Source organism: Panicum virgatum, chromosome 9K (assembly GCF_016808335.1).
Source record: "Panicum virgatum strain AP13 chromosome 9K, P.virgatum_v5, whole genome shotgun sequence".
Lineage (NCBI taxonomy): Eukaryota > Viridiplantae > Streptophyta > Magnoliopsida > Poales > Poaceae > Panicum > Panicum virgatum.
The window spans coordinates 17,682,629-17,709,226 of NC_053144.1; the positions used below are offsets into that span (position 1 = coordinate 17,682,629).

The window sequence follows — 26,598 nt, forward strand, 5'->3', positions numbered from 1 at the left end:
TAAATATTTTTTAAAAAATAACTTCGACTCAAAAAAGTAGTTTTATAAATGAAACCAAAGCTAAAACTATTTTTTGAAGGTTTTAAAACCTACCATACAGACCATCATTGTGCAATTTAGAGAGCGTGCTAATAACAACCATGAAAAATCATTGGAGTGGCTGTGGAGAAGCACAGCTTAACCGTAGTATCTTATATGGAACAACTACGATGAGAACAAAAGAGAGAAAAAAATAAAATTTCTCGAATTCTAAGAGGGTGATGACGAATATACAGACTCTGCGTTCGGCTGGTCAACTTACGACTGGTCTGGACGGGAGGTGTTGTAGCCCGTCGTAGTCAACGAGCAGTCAGCTTGCTGATTCCGCCGTGAACTGTGTGAGCGAGCTGTGGACTCCATTTTGGATCCGGACTGAGTGAGCGAGCGACGGACGGCGATCGAGGCTACTAATTGGCAAGTTGGCCAGCCGAACGACTGCTGTCTTCCAACCGAACAGTTGGGCTGTGTCAGCCCAGCCGAATTCAGCCCAAACAGCTTGCAGTCAGCCGAACAGTGTAAGAGTGGTGAGCATAAAGGAGAAGTTTGTACCTTGCCAGCAGTAATACTAAATTTGTAGACCGCGTATGGACGACAAGTGACACAAAAAAAAGATGAAATAGTCATATACATGGAGCTTTTGGAATCAGCAATTGAAGAATAAAGAAAAGAAAGAAGACTACTTGCTTTTACTGGTATACACCGCCAATCAAAAAATTTAAAAATATTCATACATATAATATTAAAGCTTGAGAATGAAAATATAAAAATATATGTTTGTACATAAGAGATTCTATTTTCTCTTAAATTCATGTTCTAAAAATATTTCATAAAATATAAATGATGTAAAATGATATAGATGACCCTCAATTTGAACTATTTGGAAAACGAATTACAACAACATTATCAAAAAATATAGAGATTAGAAAAAAAACTAGCTACCCGCGCTATTTGCGCAGGCCACCTTGCTAGTTTTTTTTATATTTACAAGTACTACCTCCGTTTCAAATTGTAGTCCGTTTGACTTTTTTGACCTCAAGTTTGACCACTCATCTTATTCAAAAAATTTGTGCAAATATTATTAAATTTAAGTTATTCTTGAAGACCTCGTATTAATAAAGCAAGTCACAACAAAAGAAGTGATATTTTGCAGAAATTTTTGAATAAGACGAGTGGTCAAACTTGAGATAAAAAATATTAAACGACCTATAATTTGAAATGAATGTAGTACATCGTAACCAAAAGGCACTGCGTACCAAAGTTGTGCCCTGGTGGATCGGAGACGACGACCATACTGGTATCCAAGACATCACTTAGCTTGTTTACGGCTGGAGGGGGTATAGTCGATCGATCGAAAAGGAATAGCTAGCTAGGATATGCACGTTGAAAACGGAATTGAAGTCTTTGTAGAGCACCGCACGTGGGAAGCCAATCCGAAAGGTGTCGGCCGGTGCACTATGGGTCTATGGCGAGGATGGGACACGGGGAATGCAGACATTCATCAGATGCAATAACACATAATGGAGATCAATAATGTCCACAAGCTTATTACTACGCAATGTGACACGCACGTTTGTGCAAAAGTAATGCCATACTAATATTTTTCAAGGCACGCAGGCGATCACGACCTTCACAAAAAGAGCTACCTCAAGACTTCCAAGGAGGTGATGAAGACCTATCAAATGAGAATTTGGAGGTATATGGTGATAACCCATTTGTTGGAAGGTAAGTGTAAAAAAAAGTGCGTGTGAGTATATGTAGCATGAACCTTTTTTAAGTTGCGAGTGAGGAGCTCCGAGGCCGGTGATGAGCTTGTGGGGTTCGTCCTGGTCGGATTTGGAGACATCACCGGAGCTTTAGATCTAGTTGAGGCTTGTACATGAGCGTGCCGTTGGTTGGTGATGGCGGCAGCCCAGGTTCTTCGTTCTTCATCTTTGTTTGAGATGATGCTTGCCTTCTTGGTCCACATGGTCCTCCTCGCCTCTGCCTCCACACCCTCCTCCACATCATCACCGCCGGCGGCTCCCACTTGCCCGCCCTCCGTCTTGGCCCTGCGGCGCACCACCGGCGCGACATCAACATGAACCGCGAGCTGAACTACCACTGCAACGACGATGCGAAGGGTTGAACACAATGGGGCGGGACAGCGTTGGGCTAAGCGACCGCGTGGAGCCCGAGACGAGGATCAGTCACCCCCACAGCGGCCACGGACTGGAGCGAGAGGCGGCGGAAGAGGAAGGATAGGTGCTACAGCCTCGGCGTCGGCGATGGCATCGATGCCACGGTCAAGCACGAACCGAGTCGAGCAAACCCGCTAGCCGAATCCGACCCGTCTCCTGTGCCATCTTCAAATCGATCGCGCCCATAGTTCCCTCACATCCTCTTCGACCTCTCGCGGCTGGCGGTGCACTACGGCTGGGGGCGTGTGCGGTGGACCGGAGTCGACCGCGGCTCCGCACTGTCGATGACGACGCGGTGGCGAGCGGCGCTGGAAAGGCTAGGGCGGGCAGCTTGTGGCGAGAGGGAGAGGACAGAAGAATGAGATGGAAAAGTGAGAGGTGATGACAGGTGGGTCCCATTGCCACGTGTGGTACACGTCAGCAAAAACCACCCACCAAAACCGTCCGGTTAAATACGAACAGTTTTGAGAGTTGAGTGACTGCGGATGTCTAATTTTAGAGTTGCATTGCCAAATTTAAACGTAGTCTATAGTTCAATGCCTCAAAATAGACTTAAGTTACTGGTAAGAAAAAGCAGGAGTAAATTTTGCCAAAAAAAAGTCCATCCCAAACATTGCCCGGACTGTTCTAGCCCGTTCCGGAATTGAGGGTGCGCGGCGGTTTTGCTTTCTTTGGCAAAACCGGCAGTCACTTTCCTCCGCTAGATCCGCTCTGGTCGATCTCGGCCGTCCGCTCCAGATCGGACTCACGAGACAACCTCCGCAGCCGCAATTTCTATCCATCCGTTTGGCCCACGCGCTCCCCCCTCTTCTCTCACCCCGGCGTCGCCCGTCGCTAGGGTTTTGACTCCTAAACCGCGCCGCCATGATGCAGCCGCCGCCGCCGGCACAGCAGCAACAGCTATGGGCAATGGCGCCCCCGCCCCCGCCGCAGTACTATCAGGCGGGGCACCCCCCACCGCCGCCCCCGCAGTTCTACCAGGCGGGGCCTCCGCCGCCCGCCATGTGGGGCCAGCCGCCGCCGCAGGCGGCGCCAGCTCCGGCGCCCGCGCCGGCACCGTCCGGAGGTGCCGGAGGGGACGAGGCCAGGACCCTCTGGATCGGGGACCTGCAGTACTGGATGGACGAGAACTACCTCTACAGCTGCTTCTCCCAGGCCGGCGAGGTGATGCGCCGCCGCCATCTCCCTGCTCGTTACTTTAACCGTTTCTCGATTGGTCGTTGGGTATTCAATCCTAGTACCAGAGTAGGAAAGTTGTGCGTGAGTTCTGTTTGTGTGCGTGGTGAAAAGTGATATTTTTAGGATTTGCCAGCTCAGTGAATTGTACAACAGGATCTGCAAATTCTGAAGTGCCAAATTATCGAGTAGTGGTTTAAAAACATGATTTTGATGCTAATCTATGTCGGTCAGGTTGATGTTGTTTGGTTCAGACTTGGGACAAAATTGGTACGCTGTAGTAGATAAGGGACCATATGTAGAACTGGCAGTAGCATTATTCAGCTAGCAGGCAAACCTGAGAATGTAGCCCCTAAGCAAACTTCCACTGTTACAGCAAATGGTTTGGGTGGTTCATTTAGGGATGTTGCGATATTGCATAATTTTTACATATTTACGGCATAAAAGAATTAATTCACCGCTTCAGGAATGATAATATACCTTTATGGGCTGCATCTGAATGGAAACACCAAATAGCTGGTGTTATAGTAACCTTTTAATGAAAGGGAGCTTATGTTACGATTTTTCTCATGGTTCTTAATATTATTATATGTATTGCCCGTTGGGTAATGATTGCGATGATAGATTCAATCTGTTTCAGGAAGCACAATAGTAATTTTGTCAGTTCACTCTAGCTGTTAGGCTCTATTAGCTAATGTCTAATATAATCAATTAATCTTTTCTTAGTAGAGTTTGACAATTTTTTTTGCCATGCATTCATGATTACTCTCAGTTAAGATCTACTTAGATCACTGGAAGTTATTGTACTGCACTTTTAATTTTCACTCTCTTCATGCAGGATTGGTTGTCTCATAAAATGAGTTGCTTCTAACTTTCATGTATTTGCTATATTTGAACTTAATAATGCAAATTGTTCATATGTGCTAGTGTGTTCATGTTGACCGTATTCAGTAAGGGACTCAAATGATTGGGTACATTGTTAGCAAACACTTATGGTTTCAATGAGCTTTCAAAGTTTACAGAGATCTTTTCACATGATCTATATTATGTCATGACTCAGGAGTCGTTGATTGTGATTTTTTTTATTTATACCTCTGCTTCAGTTGTATTTATCGATAGCTTGATACAACTAGGAGTGTGCTAGATAAATGTTCCTTTTGATTACTTCACTAAAATTATACTTTTGTCTTCTTGAAATTTTACCACCCTGTTTTATTATACATATGTTTTTTTACGCTTGCTTGGATGTGGCATTTGGATTTGTGTATGGGGTCTGTGCATGGATCAACAGTATAGTCTGCCACAAGTTCAGTTACATGTATGATTGCATCTTTTTTTACTAGTAAACAGTCTCTTGTTGGCCATTCACGTATCATTCACTGATGTTTTAGCATTGCTTATTGAATCGGATATGGCATGGGCATTAATACATTAGACATTTTTTATTTTTCATGAGTATAGAATTGTAAAAATCAGTGCCCCCTCTGCATATACATAATACATGTATGCTGAGTTGGACATATGCATTTTGCAAGTGGGAACTTTGAATATATTGATATGTCACATTATCTTGGTAAAACCTATGGAGATGTGGACATGCAGCATAAATAAAGGATTCTTTATGACAAACTTGTCAAAATTACTGTCACTTGTTCAATCTATGTATATATCCTCATACAGTTAGAAAGTTTTAAGTGCATCCTATTTGAAGCAACATATATTCTATACGAACAACGTATATTTCATAGCGTGTCACCCACTAGTAAATAACTAAAAATAAAAACAGCCTCCTTTTTAGGACACATCATTAAAAATAATTCTACATTTGCAGATGTATTTCATTTTATATCAGAGATTTCATTCCTTGTTTTATCAAGTTTACTGCATGAGAAACTCCATTGTGGTATATTGGTCTCATGTTTTGTTGAAAATGTTCAGGTTATTTCGGTGAAGATAATTCGGAACAAGCAGACTGGGCAACCTGAGGGTTATGGTTTTATTGAATTTGGCAACCATGCTTTAGCTGAACAAGTTCTCCAGAATTATAATGGCCAAATGATGCCTAATGGTAACCAACCTTTCAAATTGAATTGGGCTACAAGTGGGGCTGGTGAGAAACGTGGAGATGATGGTTCAGATTATACTATATTTGTTGGGGATCTAGCCTCGGATGTTACAGATTTCATTCTACAAGATACGTTCAAGAGTCGTTATCCATCAGTTAAGGGTGCAAAAGTTGTGTTTGACAGAACTACCGGCCGCTCAAAAGGCTATGGTTTTGTTAAATTTGGAGATTTGGATGAACAGACACGAGCAATGACTGAAATGAATGGACAATACTGTTCTAGCAGGCCCATGCGCCTTGGACCAGCATCCAACAAGAAGAATACTGGTGGACAACAACAGCCACCAAGTGGTATGTTAGCTTACTTGTCACTAGGACATTTTTGACTGTCAATGGACTTGTAAAGAATTTCCTCATTTTGTATGGTTTGTGGTAGATAAGGGATGCTTTTTTTTTGTTATCTTCATTTACTTGAGCTTTTGATTCACCATGTTTCATTTTGAATATTGCTATATTTATTGCTTCACTTAGTATGGCGTCAGTCTGGAACAGCCACTAAGTTAATTGATTGAATAACTAGATGGACAGATGAATTGTTGAATCCCCTTGTAGATATATCATATATGGACTAGATCAGATGCCCTATAACAACCTCAGATGGCTTCACTTATTATATTGTTTGAGTTATCAGTCGCAAGCTAGGATATTCACACAATCATTGGGGAGGAAGAGAAGAAAGTACAGGAACATAGTTGTGCTTGGCTGCTTGCTTCTCAAAGACTCAAATTCTCATGTTGACCTTGGTAAATCAGTTAAACATACATCCCCAGACACTGACCCATGGTTCTGAGTTTCACACTGCTGAAGTTCCTGTCACAAACACAATAGCATGGTTATGTCCATCACACTGCTCAAGCCATTTTCAATTCCACCTTTTGGGCTTGCCCCACAGCTGTGGTGCCTTTGTCTAATCTCCATTCGAATCCTTGACATTCCTATTTTTTTGTCATCTTGTTGATGGCAGATAACCAACAACTGACCTGTGGTCATTTCTCTGTAGCATTTTGTTTTACAGACTTCGTACTGGAAGAATCAAATAATAAAATCTTTATTAGGCCCGCCATTTAAGACTTTTCAGATATGATCAGTATCACAGCTTCTGCCATATCTGTTATTGGATCTTACTTTTTTTCAGCTGTGCAACAAATTTGGTTGAACTGTTATTTTTGTTGCAATATTTTGTTTTGCACCATGATATTGTTTGAATTGTTGTAATGTCAAACACAGTGTTTTGCATCTTGCAGTTGGACTATTTTGTTGATTACTTTTTTTATTATCTGTTATGATTATGATCTGACCAGGTTGACACGTGGAATACTTGTGTTGCTACCACCCATGATAGATTGTAAAAAAACTTGAAACCTCAAATGTTTATGAATCACTAGATAACAGTTTGCACATTCATGACTTGCATACAAATCTATGACTACAGTCAAAATGTAAATTGTCTCACTCTTGCCATTCTTCTGCAGCTACATACCAGAATACACAAGGACCTGATTCTGACAATGATCTAAACAATACTACTGTGGGTATACAAAAAATAGTTTTGCCTTTTCAAGCTGAATCGTGAATGGACGTTTATTTTTTTAGGCATGTTTCATTGCTCGCAGGTATTTGTTGGTGGTCTTGACCCGAGTGTGACTGATGAGCTTCTGAGGCAAACCTTCAGTCCATATGGAGAGCTTCTCTATGTCAAAATACCTGTAGGAAAGCGCTGTGGATTTGTCCAATATTCTAACAGGTATTAAGGGTATCTTTTTCAGTAGTTATTTGATAGCCTCATTTTATTTCAGTTTAGTACACTGTACAGGGCAATTTACAGACCTCATTGCTTGGTGTCCTGAGTATCCCAGTTCTATACCAAAATGTTTCTCTGCAAATATTGTAGTGCCAAAGAGGGCATCCAATTGGATATAGTAATTCCACATTACTTGGGTGTATTGTGTAAAATTTTAACGACATGGAAAAGATTGGAAATTTAAAGTGGAAATGCTGCTGTAATTTTCTGAAGCACACCCCTGTATGGATTTGTCATGATTAAAAAAATTTATTTGTCCAGGGCATCAGCTGAGGAGGCCATAAGGGTGCTAAATGGAACCCAGTTAGGAGGTCAGAGTGTAAGACTCTCATGGGGTCGTAGCCCTGCAAACAAGCAGGTAGCTTTTGCATCTAATTAGCGTGCCTTCTATTTAGTGCTTCATTAGACAAAAATAATCAGATGTTCTTTGCTGGATTTTTTATTCCAGCCTCAGCAAGAGCAGAACCAATGGAGCAGCGGCTACTATGGGTATCCCCAAGGATACGATCCATATGGTTATGCTCGGCCTCCTCAAGATCCTGCCATGTATGCTTATACAGCATATCCAGGGTATGGAAATTACCAGCAGCAGCCACCACAGCAGCCCCCACCACAACAGGTTAAGCATGTTCCTCAGGGTCCTCATACGACTTGTATTGTTTCTGCACTGCTAAGATAAGTTTTTCTATGTGCAGTAAGACTAATGGCTCGGGAGGATCATCATTCGCAATCTGGCAATGGGGTAGTTGGGGCAGCAACTTAGGTGCATGGGCATGAGAAATTTTGTGACTGTTGCTTGTGTTATATTGCTCCAACGTCCTTGTACACGTAGCCAACTTTAGATTTTGCTGAGGCCTAGAGTGACTAGTGTTTCAGCTGTAACTGGGTCAGACATTTTCCCACTGTTCAAGAAGTTTTGTGGTGAGGATTTATTGTGTTGCTCGTGCCATTTAGGAATACTGAGTATCGTTTTAATTTGCTACGCTCTTTTATTGCTAAAATCTTTGAGAAAGTTACAGCTTTGTTTCTGCCTGCATTTCGTGTCTGCACTAGTATCGACATTTTGCTTGGTTTTACAAGGCTACATGTTTCCATCCATGATATTAGAATACTACATCCAATTTGGTTTACTTGTCTTACCGTATTTAGGGCATACTAGTTGCATGGAGGTGTCTGTCCACATTACTTTAATGGAAACATATCTGGTGCAAATCAATCCCTTCGTGTAAACGTCTGTTGCAAATGAATCCCTTCGTGTAAATGTGCAAGACCATCGGATCAATATCCGAGGGGATCAATATCCAAAGGGTATGGCGGATTGGATAATTTTAAAATTAACTGTGCGCACCTCATCCGATGATCCAGATTGAAGTTTGCATAAATGAGTTAGTTTGCACCTGATATGTTCTCTACTTTAATACTCCTAATGATATTGAATCTTGTTGATATCTTCTCACATGGAAATGGAATACCCTTGATGATAATGAAGCATATAGCTCATTGGTACTCTTGACAATAATTAACCTTATTGATATAGTTCTCATATGGAACATATGATGTATACTGACTATTGCATAATACTGGTCATGAGTTCTCAAAATTTTACTAAATGCATTCTGAATGAAAATAATGTTTAGCAGCACCTTTTCGCTACATAGAGTTGCACTTTTCTCTTTTCATAATCCATTCTTGCAAACTATTTTTCTTATTTCCAAGACACTGTTACAGGGATATTATTGGCTATTCCTATCTACCATTTCCTTGATATTATAATCTTTTTAATTCGCGTGCCTAGTTAAAGGCATTATAAATGATATGAAGTGCATCTGGAAAAGATAACTCTGAACTCCAACATACACTGTGTGTGAAACTGCACAAAATTATCAACTTGTACAATTGCTAGTATGTAGCATGGTACAGGTTAATCCTCATCTGAGGGAGTGCCACAAATCCAGTTTTGGAGCATGTTTGTAGGCCAAACAGATTAAACCTTCGTGCTCAGCTCAACAATCGTATGACAGTAGGTGCCACAACCAAGATTTCTTATAGTAACATCTGCAACCTATAACATACAGTTCACTGCACAATACTTTTTGGACACACATTCCTTCACTCCTTCAGGATTTCCCAAAGTTCTCTTCTGCAGATTAAACTTGAAACTTTGAACAGTGATCTAAACAATTGGTGCAAAGAGAGACAATACGAAGCTACAATGAACAATTCAACAGTAGTCAGATGTCAGAACAGATCTAAGATCACAACGCTATGTCGCTATTGAAAAGTAGGGATATTTTGGAGTTCCACGTGTCCCTATGAAGTACTATGGTATATATGAACATTTTTTACTGGTCTGATGCATAAACAACAGTAATTTCATCAGAATCAAAAGTCTTTCTACCATGTGAGTGATAGTGAGGCAATCTGCAGTTATATAAGCAGTAAAGCATGCGAATATAATTTCAAACTACTCGACTCACCCACACCCAGAGGTGGGGTTCTTTCCATTTCCTCCTTTTTCTCATTGTTAGTATTTTTTGGAAGTTCTTTCCATAAAGAATGGAACTGGATACAACAGTTAATTGTGTGTTCAACATCTACTGAAACATTGAAACAACTTTAAAACTACTCCCTTCAAATTTGATGTCAGATTAAATCTTCTACTAGGGAACCAAATAGTTTGAATGGCTTCGCAAACTGCTACTAATTAGGAATCATGGAGACAGTCTTTCAGCCTGACCTTATGTGGCCACCCATCACGAACTGCATTTGAATGGCATAAATATCATACCCAACCTCTAAAATCTGAAGTTCAAGTCGAGGAGCAAATACCACCTTCAGGCTAACAAGAAACTGATTTCCTAACAACACCAGCATTTGGCTGTAATAACTAATTGTTTATGCTTTATACAATGCCGAAATGCTTCATCAAGTGCTTTCTTAGAGCACCTTTGGAGCACAACTCACTCAGCATCTCCTGTGCCTCCTTCACAAATCCCTCACTTGCTAAGCCCCGAATAAGTATAGTGTAGGTTGATTCGTTGGGCATGCATCCACTGGACACCATATAAGCCAAAAACTCAATAGCACGATCTGTTTCCCCTCTTTTGCAGAGCGACGAAATAACTGCATTGTAGAGCACTGCATCGGACCTTATTGTGGCATCTTGGATGCTGTCAAGCATCTGAATAACCTTGCTGATTCTGCCTTCTCTGGAGAGAGCAGAAGCTATTGATGAATAAATAATTGTGTTTGGACTCATCCCTTTTTTGACCATCACATTTAACAGCTCCAATGCTTCATTCGTCTTGCCAGCCTTGCCGAGCCCATCAATCACTGTGCTGTAACTAATCAGGTCAGGACTGCATCCATTCACTAGCATCTGCTTAAGAAGTTCTATGGCCTGCTCAACCATCCCCTTTTTACACAAGAAATTGATGAGCGTATTGAACGTAACAGGATTTGGAGCACAACCTTGCTGAATCATTTGAGACATCAGCTCCTCTGCATCCACCCATCGTTCCGCGCTGCACAAACCCTTGAGCACAATAGTATAGCTTATGGTATTCGGCTTGCACCCGCAGGCTGCCATACTTTTCAACAACATGACAGCTTCGTCGATAAGCCCTTCTTTGCAGAAGCCATTGATCACTGTAGTGTATGTGATGACGTCTGGCATACATCCATGCTCCAACATCTGCTCCAGAAGTTCGATCACCCTGTCGACCAGCTCATTCTGGCAGAAGAAATCAATAAGTATGTTGAACGTGACATCATCAAGCGGGCAATCCTTGTCAAACATCTCAGCCAGCAACTCCTCAGCTTCCTCCCACTGCTCGGCACCGCACAAGCCCTTGAGCACGGTGTTGTAGCAAACGACATTGGGCTTCAGCCCATATGACGGCATCCTGCTCAAAATCTCATGCGCAACCTCGAGGTGCCCCTCCTTGCAGATCCCATCGATGATGGTCGCGTACATCCTGATGTCCGGCGTGCACCTGTGCTCCGCCATTTGCGCGAGCACCTCGTGCACGCGCTCGAACAGCCCGTTCCGGCACAAGTACCCAATCAGGGTGTTGAAGGTGACGATGTTGGGCGGGCAGTCGACCCTCACCATCTCCTCCATGAGGTCCTCCACGTCGCCCCACCGCTTGGCCATGCACAGGCCCTTGAGCACCGCGTTGTAACTCACCACGTCGGGCTGGCACCCGAAGGACGGCAGGTCCCGGAGGAGCCGGACGGCCTCGTCCACGGACCCCTGGTCGCAGATGGCGTTGAGGACGAGGTTGAAGTTGCCGGCGTCGAGCTCGCAGCCCCTGTCGTGGAGCGCCCCGAGGACCCGGACGGCGCTCCGGAAGCCGCCGCCCCTGCAGGCGGCCTCGAGGATGACGTGGTGCATGGGCGGGATGGGCGCGCAGCCGCGGCGGGGCATCTCGTCGAGCACCGCGAGCGCGTCGGCGATGCGGCCCCGCGCGCAGAGCGCCCGCACGACGGGGAAGTAGGTGTAGGCGTTGGGCGGGACGGGCACCGCGGCGGCGAGGCGGCGCGCGGCGGGCAGCTGGCCCGCGCGGCAGTAGCCCGCCACCATGGCGTTGTAGGCGACGATGCCCGCGCCGGGCCCCGCCGCGGACAGCGCCCGCGCGGCCTCCGCGGTGCGGCCCGCGGCGCAGAGCGAGCGGATGAGCGCCGAGAGGCGGCCGCCGGCCCCGGCCGCGTCGGCGGGCGCCGCGGCGGGGGCGGGGGCGGGGGCGGGGGCGGAGGCGGAGAGTGCGGCGGGCCTGAGCTTGGGGGGCTTGGGCGCCGCGGCGGGCTTGGTGGAGCCCGGGATGGTGGGCGGCGGGAGCGACGAGGTGAGCATCGGCGAAGGGCGAATGGCGATTCAAGCGCGAGGCGAGGATGCGGTGCGGAGACCGGATACGGATAGTGGGTCTCTGGTTTGGCGTCTGTTTAGTTCTCACCCCGTAAACGCAAAAAAGCCATAAACGCATTAAAGTAAAAAGGAATTTTGCTAATTTAAAGTACTAAATGAAGTCTATTTACAAAAATTTTTGCATGGTTGGGCTGTAAATCGCGAGACGAATCTAATGAGCCTAATTAATCCATGATTCGCAACAGTGATGCTACAGTAACCATCCGCTAATTATTGCTTAATCATGGATTAATTAGCATCATTAGATTTATCTCGTGATTTACAACCCATCTGTGCAAAAAAATTTGTAAATAGACTTCATTTAATACTTCAAATTGGCAAGATTCCCACGCAAAAAAAATTTGCGTTTACAAGTAAAACGAACTAAACAGGGCTTTGGTTTGGTTTTGGGGGACCTCACCTTGGTTGTGTTTAGTTACCACAAAATTTCCAAATTTTCCATCACGTTCATCTATCTCCTATCACATCAAAACATTAAATATAGCAAATAATCCATGCATAAAGTAATAAATGTAGTTAAATAAAAAAATTAATTGCATAGTTTTGATATACGTTGCGAGACGAATCTTTTGAGCCTAGTTAGGTCATGGTAGGACAATATTTACCACAAATAAACGAAAAATACTACAGTGTGCTATAGTGACTGATGTGACTTTTTCTCCACCTTTTCCCCTCGTCTAAACACAGCCCTTGACCTTGAGCTGCAACCTGCAACCGCTTGTGTGTACAGTGTACTGACGGCCATGGACAAATACGACCTTGAGCTGCAACCTGCAACCGCTTGTGTGTACAGCGTACTGACGGCCATGGACAAGGAACCGGATCCGCTGCAGTTACCTTCCCTGTAGTTGGGTCACTGCCACATGAACCCCACGCGTGCAGGCCCCACACGCAGTGACTCAACTGCACGGCGGCCAACTGCAGCGGAGCCTCGTCCCATGGACAAATACTACCCGCTGAGAAAGGACGAAGTTCCCGTGCAGTGACTGCCGCTGACACGTGGGCCCCACGGCACATGGGCCCACATGTCAACGGCAGTCACTGCACGTGCAGTGACTGCACGGGATCTCAGTGCCTGAGAAAGATATTTTTGGGAAGCAAACGAGACAACATGTATGATGTGTGCCCAGATAATGTTCAAATTGTTTCTACGATTGTAATGTAATGTAAACACCCTACGATAATTCTACCAGTACCAGGTGCCTATCGTCTGTGATAATAACTAGTCCACTGATTCATTAGTATTTTTTTTCTACCTTGCTCACTCGGGTATTCTAGACGGTGGTGACTGACAAAACGTCCTAGCTAGTTTCCTGGTTACTAGTATTTCAATTAATTTTACATCCAAGTTTCCTAATAATCTAAGGTTAAGAGTTCGGACGTTTGGTTTCTCCATAGTGACAAATGGAGGATTTGACATTTTTGCTTCACCCATCTTGAGATTTGAGAATATGCATAGTGGAAACATGGAAACCAATCCAACGAATTCTAATAATAAATCTTAAAAATCATAAAATAAAAAAAATATTCACAAGAAATCAAGAAGCAACTATGGTTTTTAGGGGGTGTTTAATTGGTGAAAAAATTTAGATTTTGGTACTGTAGCACATTTTATTGTTATTTAACAAATAATATTCCATCATAAAGTAATTAGGTTTAAAAGATTCATTTTATACTAATCGTTAATCGTTAGTCTGTATAATTAGTTATTTTACTGTATTTAATATTCTATAGATGTGTCCGAATATTTAATGTAATGTGCAATTTTTTTTGAAAGCCAATTCTCCTCCCGGCCGCCTGACACTCGAGAGTCGAGACCCCGACTCCCGAGCGGCCGTCTCCCGAGGCTCGACCGCTCGAGCCCCCGACCCCAATCCCGCCCTCCGCTTCTCATTCCTGCGCCGCCGCCCTCCTCCCTCACCGGATCCGCGCCCAGCCGCCCTCCAGCAGGCGCCCAGGCGGCCGCGGCACCACGCGCCCGCGCCCCGAGACGCCCCAGGGCTCCCCAGCAACCGCCGCGCTTTGCTCCCTCCGGCCATCCCCGTCCCATTGCGGCCGCCGCTTCCCTCCACCGAGCTCGACGGCGGTCGGCGGCCCCTCATCTCCCCTCCCTTCCCCGGCCTCCCCTACACCGCCGGGCGCCGGCACCACCGCTGCGGCCACCCGCACTGCGCCGCGCGTGCCTGCTGGGCGTTCACGGTTCACCCCTCCCCCGTCATTTCTGCTTCTTTTCGCCGTTCCCTTCTCTCCCAGTCTCTCTCGGTCTTCCTTTCCTGGTGGCGGCGACTGGGCGAGAGGCGGCGCAATTCGGTCTTCGCCGGGCCATTTGCCGGCGACGAGCGCCCACGAGGTATGCCCTCCCCTTCTCTTCCCTTCCTGCTGTGCGAAACGGAGCACCCCCAAACCCTAATATTAGCCATTTGTATTCGGATCTGACCCAATTACAATATATTTAGCACCTACTAGCGTCGATTTTGTTTGCCAAAATTATTGGGTGTAAATGTGTGCAGTCATGTCCTATGCTGGGTCCGCCCCTGGTTAGTATCATCTATAATTTCAGAGGGAACTTATTCTGACTTCTGTGTCGTGGTGAAATTTATTAAACTCGATTGTAGGGACGATATTTGGGTTTGTATTGCAGTGACGGCCTTTGGTTTTCTTCAGCTCCTTTTAGGTGTGTTTGTTGTGGTGGAGGAATCATTTGTGCTAGAATTGATGGCTTACAATAGTGACTTGCGGTTGTGCACAGAAAATCAATGTTAGGCTAGGCGCTAGGCGGTTTCTAGGCGGTGACCCATCGCCTAGAGCCTAGGCGAGCCTAGGCGTTTCTAGGCGGTTTTCTAGGCGGTGTTGTACATGTGTATATACCTTCCTATACACAACAATTATATCTCTAAAAGAAAAGAAAATCTGAAGACTAGTGGGGGCAGTGGGCCTAAAGTTGGACAAAAGGCCCATCAAAGCAGCACAACCCAAGTCCCAACCCTAACTCTACCTTATCTCCATCCGATGCCTCCCCCACCTGACCACCTCTGCTTCCTCCTCCACCCTCCTCTTCCTCTGCTGCGCAGCCGCCGCCGGCGCCTGCCCGCTCCTGCCTCCTCCTCCGCTGCCCAGACCGCCGCCCCCACCCTCCCCTGCTTCCTCCTCCGCTGCCGTCACCCTCGCCGGCGCGGATCGACGCCGAAGCCTCTCCCCCGGCCCATCCTTGCCTCCTCCTCCGCCGCCGCCACAAGCCGACCTCCCCGCCGCCGCTGCAACCTCCTCCGAGCCTCTGCCGCCGTCGCCCGACGTCCCAGCCCGCCTTCCCTTTGCTGTCGACGTGGGGGCATCGCCTAGGGCACCGCCTACCTCCTAGACGAGGCGGAACCCCTCCGCCCAGCGACTAATCCCGCCTAGGTGAGCGCGGAACGCCGCCTTGTTGAACATTGCAGAAAATCGATAGAAGACATAAATAGAAGGTCCTAGTGGATGATGACGTGGATAGCTTGCATGTTGAGAGAAATAGAGTTAATGACTCTTAGTGGGGATTAACTTTATAGGTTTTATAGATTTCAGAGGGAACTTATTCTGACTTATGTGTCGTGGTGAAATTTTTAAGCTGGTAGTTACATAAATGCGTGCTGGGAACTTTTCTGTAATGTTTGCTAGCTGAATGTTAAAGACAATTATGGTTTCTCAGTGCTTGGTGGGAATTCGTTTTAGTTTTTTGCCAAGAAGGAACGGTGCACACAAGAGATGGTGAACTAGGAGTAATAAGACACTAGTGTTTTGTGGGCTACGATGTGTTGGCTCATTAGGTTACGGTCGGGGCTTGGGATGGTGCTACATGCTGTGTAGTTGGATTATAAGACTTATTTATTTCAAAATAATATACACAAATTTTGCACTCTCTGAAATGTACTCCGGATGTCATGCCTATTCATTAATGCACAGCTTAAGGAACAGGCCTCCTCTTCTGCGAAGATATTTTCTCTAAGGAACTTAGTTCTTGAGGAGTTGCTCATTTATTTATGTATCGAAGCTAGATTCTGTTTATGTTACAAGTAGTCAGTTGTCTTTCTTCGCATGCCAGCATGGCAAGTCTGCTGAATTTTTTATCCCTTTAGATATTAAGGATGGATGAAGTTACACAAGCTGTTGAAAATCTGAAGAAAGAATGGAGCCAAGCGGTTTCACAGCTTGAGGAGAGCATTGCTACAATCAAATCATGTGGAAAAACAGGGAAAGGGACAGAGGAAGCAAATTCTCTTCCACGGTTGAATGGTTCTGCGCAGGATGCTCTGCAATTGCTCAAGTCACTGCAGTTTCGGCTTGATCTTCTAGCGCAGCAGCTACCTACTTTTGAAGAAGTGCAGTCTGGCCAAGCAACCTTAGAGTCATGGGATGAACAATACAAGAAGTAAGATAGTCTTGTAATTATCCCTTTGTCCTTAGCATGCTTCTTTTGTAACAATTTTGATTGTGTTTGCAGGCTGCGTGCTAGTCTGAGGAATGCTAACTTACAAGCTAAAGAGAACATTAGAAAAGCTGCTCAAGAGGAGGTGTGTGATTTTCCCTCAATCTCATGATATTAATCTGATTGATTTGCTGTCTGAGAATTACATACTTCTTTAGATCTTTACCAATACCAGGGATGTTTAAAAGTGTAAGATGATGCCACTCATAATAAATAACTTAGTCTTAGGATCTATTCTTTTTATGCAAGTATCTTTTCTCATAGATGTTTATGTACCCACATTTCAGAAGCACCAATAAAACTATTATGGCTTTAGCTTTTGCATATTCTCTTGCAAAATTGGCAAGAAACCCTGCCACCTTTTTAGAGCATTGTAGGTGCCCTTACAACTTAATGCTATCAATTTCTAATTGTCTTTTTTTTTCTTCTAGAGGGAGCTTCTTCTTGGGGGTGGAGAAGAGTCTACTATCCGCAGGCGTAATCTTCAGTAAGTAGATTTGCATGAAGTCATCTTTCCTTTAAGACAATATAATATATAGGATATTTAAGGAGTTTTTATGATTTGAAGAACAAGATAAGGGCTATGGCTCTAGTTTGTTCTATATTTTAAACTAAGAATTGTGGAGTGACATTTAAGAGTTTCTGTGTTAATGGATTGTACTAATGAATGGGCTGTCCTTTTCTATTCATGTTCATATCAGTTATCTTGCATCACAGTAATGAATAACCCATCCTTCGACATTGTAGTCCAAGCAACATCCAGTTTAGTTGTATAATGTGATTTGGTGCAGGACAAAGGCTGGGATGACATCTGCTGCTGAAAGTATCACTGAGAGCCTCCGACGGTCTCGCCAGATGATGGTTCAGGTTAGCATGTCCACTTGTTCAATTATTAGCTAGTATGCTAATGGCTTATTGCTCGTTAATTTGAAGCCAATTGATATAAATGCTTACAGGAAGTGGAAAGAAGTGCAAGTACCTTGGCAACGTTTGGTATGCATTCTTAATTGAGCCTTTAATCTGTATAGAATATCTTATTCACAATGGCTTGGCAATTGTTGTAGTTATTTACGTGATAGGTCACAATGGAGAAAATAAAACTGCTTGGTTTTTGACATGCACTTATTTACATTTGTGGTTTTGTTGTATTTTCTTTGTCATTACTTTACTATAGGATGCTCTTCTATTATGGTTGAAATATTATAGCACGTTCATGTACTTCATAGTGTGTGTATTAGCAATTTTCTTATTTGCCTGCATTTTTAGGATTGTCATGGTAAAATTGCAACATGCAAACTAATTTATAAACTTCTGCAGATGAATCAACAAGTGTTCTCCGGAAGGCTGAAGGTGAATATCAAGGACACCGCTCTTTGCTGATGCGTACCCGTGGTTTGCTCTCCACGATGCAACGGCAAGATGTTCTTGATAGGTAGGTACTTTCACTCTTTTGTACAGCGTAACTGCAAATCAGTGTATAATGTGGTTGTATAGCCCGCATTCTTGTTTTACAGTCAAGCCATTTAACCGAAAGACATATCTTTATATAATGTGTACACCTACTAGCAGCTTTATTCACGTTTTGCACAATTACAAATTGAACCACATCCATGGCTCCTTCCGTAGGAATGGTGATGAATTATATAACGACAGCACTTAACTATCTTGTCAGGATCATTCGAGCCAGTATACTTTTCATATTAAACACAGTATTCTTAGGCTATCTTCATAGTGAAGTAGGAAATGATGATTCATTAGACTTGCAGGAAACATGCTACCATTTGATTTGCATATTATCACAAGTTTGATATTGTACAAAAGGTGCGTGAATTTATACTTCAATTCAAAAGCATTTATGAACTCAAGAAGTATGTGTAACGCCAAAGCACACCATAATCATCAGATTTTCATTGAATAAACATTGCTACCTCGTCTATGAGCATGAGCACTGGGGCCTTGTTGATATGATTCCTTAATCCTTAGTCAGTGGTGCAGTCCTGCCTGTTAAAGGTTGAAAGGCACGTATCTTGTGGATTGCTTCAAGTAGGGTCGTGAGGTGTCTTGTTAAGTTCTTATGGAGCATAAAGTGTCATGAATGGATCAAATAAGTCCAATCCTCGAAGTTCTATTACTTGTGTTTTGCATCTCCAAGAATCTGTACCGTGAAGTAAGGATGCATGATATCATTGTTTGAAGGTGGATTAGTGCAGTAACATTCCTGACATGACTATTTTATTCCTCATTGGCTCATTCCCAGCAATTCACCTGTCATCTCAAAGTGATTAGGAAAAAGTTGTTTTGAAGTATATATGTCTGGTGCATTTGTGCTATGCAATCAATTTCTATCTGCAGGATAATTTTCTTCAATTCTGTGTTTCTGTGTGCCATGTGCAATTGCTAATCAGATCTGTTTCCCAGGGTCATCCTGACTGCCGGCTTTATCATTTTCTCCTTGGCGGTTCTCTATGTTGTTTCAAGACGTATTGGTCTGTTGACGCTGCAAAGGAAGCTGGCTGATGCCGTCAGATCAGGTTCATTATCAGCTGAGGACATCGTAGCAAAAGCCCAGCCTGGACCTGCTGCAACCAATGTTCCAGCTCCCGCTCCTCCCATTTATGATGAACTGTGATTCACTTTTGACCATGGTTTTATACATTGTATCCAGATTCCAGAAGCAACTGTTAAGGTAATATGTTTCACAAATAAGTTGTTGAGAATTTTCTGTAGTCTTGTTATGGACGGGGATGTTGGAGGGAGGAAGATAGCGGAGGTTGTACTCGTGAGAGGTGGAGGGCCGCGGGCCTGGACCCTTCGGTCGCTGCCTCGACGCCGTCGTCGGCGGAGCGGCAGCCAGAAGGCAGGACTGCTCCCTTGAACGTGGGAGAAACGATATCTGGGATATGACTTGATTGATAAAATCCCTAGTTACAAGCCAAAGACTATATATAAGCTAGCTCTACGTAACCAACTCAAACTCCTAGAGCTTATCTCTTAACATAATCCAACTAAAAGGAAACAAACTCCTGAAATTTAGCCACTTTGATTGGCTAAACAATCCCCGTCCGGCACGGCTGACGGCGCTTGCTCCTTCTTGTGCCTCACGTATACTTTGCCGTGCAGAACATCTCTCCCCCCTGGAGAAGCAGCATGATGTACAGGAGGCAGCGGCCTGACTTGCTCCGGAGGTTCGCCGATGAATGGCTTCAAGAGTCCCACATGGAACACATCATGCAAGAGTACTCCCGCTGGCAACTGAAGACGATATGCGACCGAGCCAATCCGCTCAAGCACCTTGTATGGACCGAAATATCTCTAGCCTAGCTTCCCTCGGCCACGTGTATCATTGAGCGATGTCGTCGGCCGATGCAACAGCCGCAGAAGCACCCAGTCGCCCACCTGGAACTCCACTTGCCGGTGTGTCTTGTCATACTGGGACTTGGCCTGTTGCTGCGCCTGCTCCAGCCTATCCCTGATCTCAGCAAGGAACTCATCACGTTCCAGCATCTGTTGCACCATCGCCGGTAACTTGGAGTCACCAGGCCCGTATGCCGCGATGGTAGGCGGGTCACGTCCATACACAACTCTGAACGGTGACGCCTTGAGGGAAGCTTGATAGGAGGAGTTGTAACAATACTCCGCCCATGGGAGCCAGCGAAGCCACTGCCGCGGTCTGTCCCCCGTCAAGCACCGTAGATACATCATGATGATCTTGTTCGTTGCCTCCGATTGCCCATCCGACCGGGGGTGGAATGCTGTAGAGTATTGCAACTTCACCCCGGCCAGACGGAACAGCTCGCGCCAAAAGGAGCTGGTGAAGATGGTGTCGCGATCGCTGACGATGGAAGCCGGCATGCCATGGAGGCGCACCACCTCGTCGAAGAACACGCGCGCCACCGAGGTCGCCGTGTAGGGATGGGCGAGCGGCATGAAGTGAGCATACTTCGAAAACCGATCCACCACTGTGAGGATGACGGATTTGCCGCTCACACGGGGGACGCCTTCGACGAAATCCATGGCGATGTCAGCCCATACCGTGGACGGAACCGGTAGAGGCTGGAGGAGGCCGCCCGGACGGAGGTGCTCGGTCTTGTTACGTTGACACACCTCGCAACGCCGGACGAAGTCACGCACTCGTGCGCGATCTCGGTCGACGGCGAAGTCGGCACGTAGGCAAAGTAGTGTCTTCTGTGTGCCTTCATGACCCGCGCCATGTGCCTGGGCGATCAATGTGTTGGCGAGGTCCAGTGAAGCCGGTATGTAGATCTTGCCATGGCGGAGCAACAGGCCATCGACCCAGCTCCACCCCTCTGCTGCTTGATCTGCCTTGCTGTGCTGTTCGGCCAAAGACGCGTCAGCCGCAACCGCGTCCCGGAGCTCGGAGAAGAGCTGGAAGGACGGAGTAGAAAGTGCAGCCATCTCGCCCTCGCCATCAGCATCGCGACGTGACAGCGCGTCCGCCACCACGTTCTGGGCGCCTGGCTTGTACTCCACCCTGAAATCAAAACCCAAAAGTTTGCTTGCCCACTGATGTTGTGGGATCGTGGCAAGACATTGGTCAAGCAAAAACTTGAGGATGTAGTGGTCCGTGCGCACCACGAACTCCCGGCCCCAGAGATAAGGCCGCCAATGGCGCACCGCTTGTACAAGGCCGATAAGCTCCCTCTCATAGGCGGCAAGTTTGGCGTGTCGCGGCGCGATCTGTCGGCTGAAGAAGGCGATCGGCCCGCCCTCCTGATGCAGCACCGCCCCAAATCCCGACCCCGATGCATCGCACTCCACGACGAACGACTGCGAGAAGTCCGGCAGCTGGAGCACCGTGGCGGAGGTGAGCGCGTTCTGGAGAGCCCGAAAGGCAGCCGTGGACTCTTCTGTCCAGTGGAAGGCCTCCTTCCGTAGCAGCTTCGTCAAGGGAGCCGCGATGGCCCTGTAGTCCTTTATGAAGCGCCTGTAATAGCCCGCGAGGCCGAGGAAGCCGCGGACAGCCCGGACTGAACGGGGCTGGGGCCATGCCAGCACCGCGTCCACCTTGCTGCGGTACATGGCCACGCCATGCTCTGAGATCACATGGCCCAAATACGTGACAGACGTCTGGGCGAAGGTACACTTGCTTCGCTTGAGGAAAAGCTGGTGCTGGCGCAGGGTGTCGAGGACGAGGCAGACATGGCGTAGATGCTCGGCTCGGGAAGTGCTGTAGATCAAGATGTCGTCGAAGAAAACCAATACAAACTTCCGGAGAAATGTTGGAGTACCTTATTCATCAACGCCTGGAAGGTAGCCGGCGCGTTCGACAACCCGAACGGCATGACTAAGAACTCAAACAGCCCTTGGTGTGTGCGGAAAGCCGTCTTGTCGATGTCGCCCTCGAACATGCGAACCTGGTAGTACCCTGAACGGAGGTCTAATTTGGTGAAGAACCTGGCACCCCGAAGTTCATCGAGAAGCTCCTCCACCACGGGAATGGGGAACTTATCCTTGAGGGTCTTCGCGTTCAGCGCGCGATAGTCGACGCAGAGACGCCAGGATCCATCCGGCTTGCGCACCAGTAGGACCGGAGAGGAGAACGCTGATGAACTTGGACGGATGATCCCCTGTCGGAGCATGTCGGCGCACTGGCGTTCCAGTTCGTCCTTCTGCAGGTGTGCGTAGCGGTACGGTCGTACTGCAATCGCGTCGGTGCCGGCCACCAGGCGAATACGGTGGTTGTGGTGACGTTCTGGAGGCAGGCCGTGTGGTTCCTGGAACACTGCTGCATAATCGTCGAGGAGCAGCCGCAACAGGTCGTCGAGGTGTTTGTCTATGGCGTTGCACACTGGTACTGTAGGACCATCCAAGCCCATCCACAGAACGCGACGGTCGGTTCTGGCGATGGACATGGTCTGGCGTTGGAAGTCGAAGAGCACCGGCCCCAGCGTGCCGAGCGACTCGACGCCGAGGATCACATCGTAGCCACCCAGCGGAAGGGTGTGCAAGTCGACGTCGAAGCGTTCATTCGCTGCGAGGCTACCCACCACCACTGGCACGCCCGGAATGACCCCCGTGCTCCGAACGTGGTCACCATTGCCGATCCGGACGTTGCGACCGGTGCCGGGAAGGGTGGTGAAGCCGAGATGTGCCGCCACGAGCTCGTCGATGAAGTTGTTGGTGGAGCCCGTGTCGACGAGCGCAACGAGCTTGAGGCCGCCCAGGTGGATGTGCAGCTTCAGCGTGCGGTATTGAGGAGAACGCACGCCCGTGAATGCTCGGACGGAGACCACCGGACCATCTGCGGCGAGAGGGGTCTGAAGGGCGAGGAGCGCATGCAGGGAGTGCTCTCCGTCGCTCGCCTCCCCCTCCTGATCGTCGTCGTCCTGGTTGTGGTCCGCGACGAGCTCCATTCGGTAGAGCTTTTTGCATCTGTGGCCGGGAACGTATTTGTCGTCGCAGAAGTAACAGAGGCCGTCCTTCTTCTGCTGATCCATCTCGGACGGCGTGAGCCGACGACGGATGGGGCCCCGTGGCGGAAGCGAGCCCCCCGAGCCCGGTGTTGTCGCATGTTCCGTTGTTGTGGTTGAGGCGCTGGTCTGCATGGCAGTACGGGGCGACGGGCGCCACGGCGGTCGCGCCGACTGGCGCTGTTCGTACGCCCGGGCGTACATGATGGCATTGTCCAGCGTCTTGGGCGATCGGAGGCCCACGTCAGTCTTCACCGGCTCTTGGAGTCCAGCCACAAAGAGATGCACCTGTTGGAGTTTAGAGAGCTCCGCCTCGCGACATGCCAAGTGCATGAACTTGTTAGAGTAGTCGACGACGTTCCCGGCGTGGCGTAGTAGGGCAAGGCTCCCCAGCGGCGTGTCGGTCATGGTTGGTCCGAACCGCTTCTGGACGAGTCGGACGAAATCGCGCCACGACGGCTCGCCATTGTTCATCTCATATTTATAGTACCATAGCTGTGCCGACTCCGTCATGTGTAGGGATGCCATCCATACACGCCGACGTGACGGGGTTTTGTTGCCTCGAAAATAGATCTCGCAGCGATTTAGCCAGATCAATGGGTCACCAGATCCATCGAATGTCGGAAAGTCGATCTTGAGGACTCGCGTCGGGAGCCGGTCTTCCTCGCCCTCGCCCCGGAAGCGGCAGCGAGAGTCCCGGTCACGGTCCGCACGACGGTGACGACGCGGTGACGGCGAACGTGACCCCTCGGAGGAGGAAGATGGGTCGGACGGATCGCCACCCCCGCCCTCGGACTCGGACGGCCCATACTCCGCATCATCGCCGTCCACGGGCCTGATCTGCTTTTTCTTCTCCTTGCCAGAAGGTTTGGCGATCTTGCTTGACCCGGAGCCCTCGAGCTTGGATACTGCCAAGTTGAGGGCCGCGGTTTGCTGCTCGGCGTCCTTGACTGAGCCCGCGAGTGACTTCATCGCAGCGGGCAGCTTGACCAGCTCGTTCACCGCCGGGATGAGCGGCTTCAAGGCCTTGAAATCCTTGGAGAGGCTGGTCATCTGATCCGAGAGCTTCTGGATGGATTTGTTGAGGGACTCCGCGGCATCCACATCGTCACCCCGGCATCCCTGATACCAGATTGTTATGGACGGGGATGTTGGAGGGAGGAGGATAGCGGAGGTTGTACTCGTGAGAGGTGGAGGGCCGCGGGTCTGGACCCTTCGGTCGCCGCCTCGACGCCGTCGTCGGCGGAGCGGCAGCCAGAGGGCAGGACTGCTCCCTTGAATGTGGGAGAAACGATATCTGGGATATGACTTGATTGATAAAATCCCTAGTTACAAGCCAAAGACTATATATAAGCTAGCTCTACGTAACCAACTCAAACTCCTAGAGCTCATCTCTTAACATAATCCAACTAAAAGGAAACAAACTCCTGAAATTTAGCCACTTTGATTGGCTAAACAATCCCCGTCCGGCACGGCTGACAGCGCCTGCTCCTTCTTCTTGCGCCTCACGTATAGTTTGCCGTGCATAACAAGTCTGCAGTGATCATCATGCACTGACCGCCTATTTGATTGAAATTTGTAATGCATTTCAATTACAGATGTACGCTGGCGAGTTTGGGAAGGTACGCTCCACTGGCGGAATGAATTAGATGTCCCACTGCAGTGTGGAAAAGTCTTCTTCTGAATGAAGTTTAGTGCACTGACTTAATTTTTTTTGGACATTTATTTATACCACCAGCACCAATATGGTTCAGATAGTAGTTTGATTCAGATGTATAATTATCCCATCCCTCTATCCAAGTTGGATTTTGGTGGTCTATTTTTGGTTTGTTTCATGCAAAACGATTAGGATGGGTGGTGGTATGCTGTTTATTGTGTAGAACGGAGGCACGGCACGGTGAAGGAGCTTCGGCCATGGTCTCGGGCTCTCGGCTGAGTCGGCCCATCGAGCGCCTGCCCTGGGCTCCTCCTGGCAGGCCTGCCATGCCCACCTAGCTTATGTCGCGTCAGGAAGGAATGCATGTGTAGCCGTTGGATTGAATGTTAATATTAGAGAGTGTATGCCATTGAAAAATTATCCCATCACCTCCATACCATAGAAGATTAAGCAATCCCCATAATGCCCTTGAAAATTTAACTCTTATCTCTTCTGTACCGTTGCTGTTACACATAGTTATATGGCTGTTAAGTGAAGGTAAAATGGCAAGATATTTTTGTTGCTATCTCTTATATACTACTCCCTCCATCCAACTATCCAAGGTCCATTACGGAATTTGAAAAATCCATCTATCTGAGGCCTATTCCCGTTTTTATGCTCCAAACGGCATGCGGGGCGACGCTTCCGTGATCGGTGGTGCAATTACTCCCTCTCACGCGCGCCTTGGACTCTCTTCCTCATTGATCCGCTGCTCCCGACCCTCGTCTTATATTCCCGTGTGCATCTATTGCTCGTACCCATCCTTAGTTCCTACCCATCCTTGTTCGTTTGGCAATGATTGTCGATGAGCGCTCCATCGCTGTGCCGCGCGACGACGAGCGGCGCGCCGAGGAGCAGCCCGGCCGGTGTCGAGGTTCCGCGCGACCGCGACGGTGAGCAGTGCGCCGAGGAGCAGCCCGCTCTCGAGGTTCCGCGCAACGGCGACTATGAGCGACCCGTCCAGGAGCAGCCCGCTCCCGAGGTTCCACGCGACGTCAACGACAAGCAACGTGCCGGCAACGAGGAGCAACGTTGTCGGCGTGAAGGAAACGTGGATCCCCAGCGCAAGAGATCGGTGGAGGCGCTCGTCTGCCATGTCACACGGGGGCTGGGGGGGAGTCTATTTGTCGCTTTACGAGACTTCACGCGATCGCGTCGCAGAAGCGTTCGCGGGAAGGCGGGCGCCGCGCGGACGGCACGCTGCGCGCGTGCGGAAGCAGACGCAGAAGGTTGGCCCCAGCCCATCAAGCTAATTGGACGTACAATGTTAGGCCTGCCATTGGTTTCAGTTTATATTCACTTTAAAATTTCAAATTGATCTGAAGAAATATTTTGGATTTATGTTCACTTCAAAATGTTTGGAATCATTGAAACATTTCAGATTTGTTTGAAAATATTTTAGAGTGTAATGAAAAAGAACTTTTCGAAATGTTTCGAATTTGCCAAAACATTTTAGATTTGTTCGGAAACATTTCAAATTTGTTTGAGAACATTTTAAAGTGTACTAAAATATTGTTTAAAAAGTTCCTAATAATTGTTAAACACTTCGAAATGTTTTACACAAAAAGGTTCCAAATAAATGTTGTTAAACATTTCGGAATGTTCCGAATTACTGAAAATATTTAAGATTTGTTTGGAAACAATTCAAAGTGTTCGGAATCATCAGAATAGATTCGTTTGAAGACATTTTAGAGTGTTCGGAATCATTGAAACGAATGGGGAAGGTGGCCCATTAAGCTTATTGGGCTGAAATGTTAATCGAAAGCC

At 47.2% G+C, this 26,598-nt stretch overlaps 3 protein-coding genes across 4 annotated transcripts; 2 read left to right on the forward strand and 1 right to left on the reverse strand.

Moving 5' to 3' along the window:
- Positions 1 to 3,018: 3,018 nt before the first annotated feature.
- LOC120650509 (RNA-binding protein L-like) lies at positions 3,019 to 8,340 on the forward strand. Of its 2 annotated transcripts, XM_039927662.1 has the most exons (8): positions 3,022 to 3,223; positions 3,257 to 3,380; positions 5,331 to 5,808; positions 6,990 to 7,045; positions 7,131 to 7,261; positions 7,580 to 7,676; positions 7,767 to 7,937; positions 8,014 to 8,340. In XM_039927662.1, exons 1-8 carry the CDS (start codon positions 3,081 to 3,083, stop codon positions 8,014 to 8,016), a joined length of 1,203 nt encoding a protein of 400 aa, XP_039783596.1. In that variant the 5' UTR covers positions 3,022 to 3,080; the 3' UTR covers positions 8,017 to 8,340. The 2 variants fall into 2 exon arrangements, with proteins under 2 accessions (XP_039783595.1, XP_039783596.1); XM_039927661.1 differs by having other exon boundaries at positions 3,019 to 3,380.
- A 1,604-nt stretch (positions 8,341 to 9,944) lies between these two features.
- LOC120650510 (pentatricopeptide repeat-containing protein At1g09900-like) lies at positions 9,945 to 12,197 on the reverse strand. Its single transcript, XM_039927663.1, has one exon. It carries the CDS (start codon positions 12,171 to 12,173, stop codon positions 10,221 to 10,223), a length of 1,953 nt encoding a protein of 650 aa, XP_039783597.1. The 5' UTR covers positions 12,174 to 12,197; the 3' UTR covers positions 9,945 to 10,220.
- A 1,889-nt stretch (positions 12,198 to 14,086) lies between these two features.
- Positions 14,087 to 24,954, forward strand: LOC120650511. Its single transcript, XM_039927664.1, has 9 exons — positions 14,087 to 14,595; positions 16,355 to 16,647; positions 16,720 to 16,789; positions 17,136 to 17,191; positions 17,496 to 17,571; positions 17,661 to 17,697; positions 18,022 to 18,136; positions 19,123 to 19,390; positions 24,734 to 24,954. The coding sequence occupies exons 2-8, from the start codon at positions 16,364 to 16,366 to the stop codon at positions 19,331 to 19,333; spliced, it is 849 nt and encodes a 282-aa protein (XP_039783598.1). The 5' UTR covers positions 14,087 to 14,595; positions 16,355 to 16,363; the 3' UTR covers positions 19,334 to 19,390; positions 24,734 to 24,954.
- Positions 24,955 to 26,598: the final 1,644 nt, after the last annotated feature.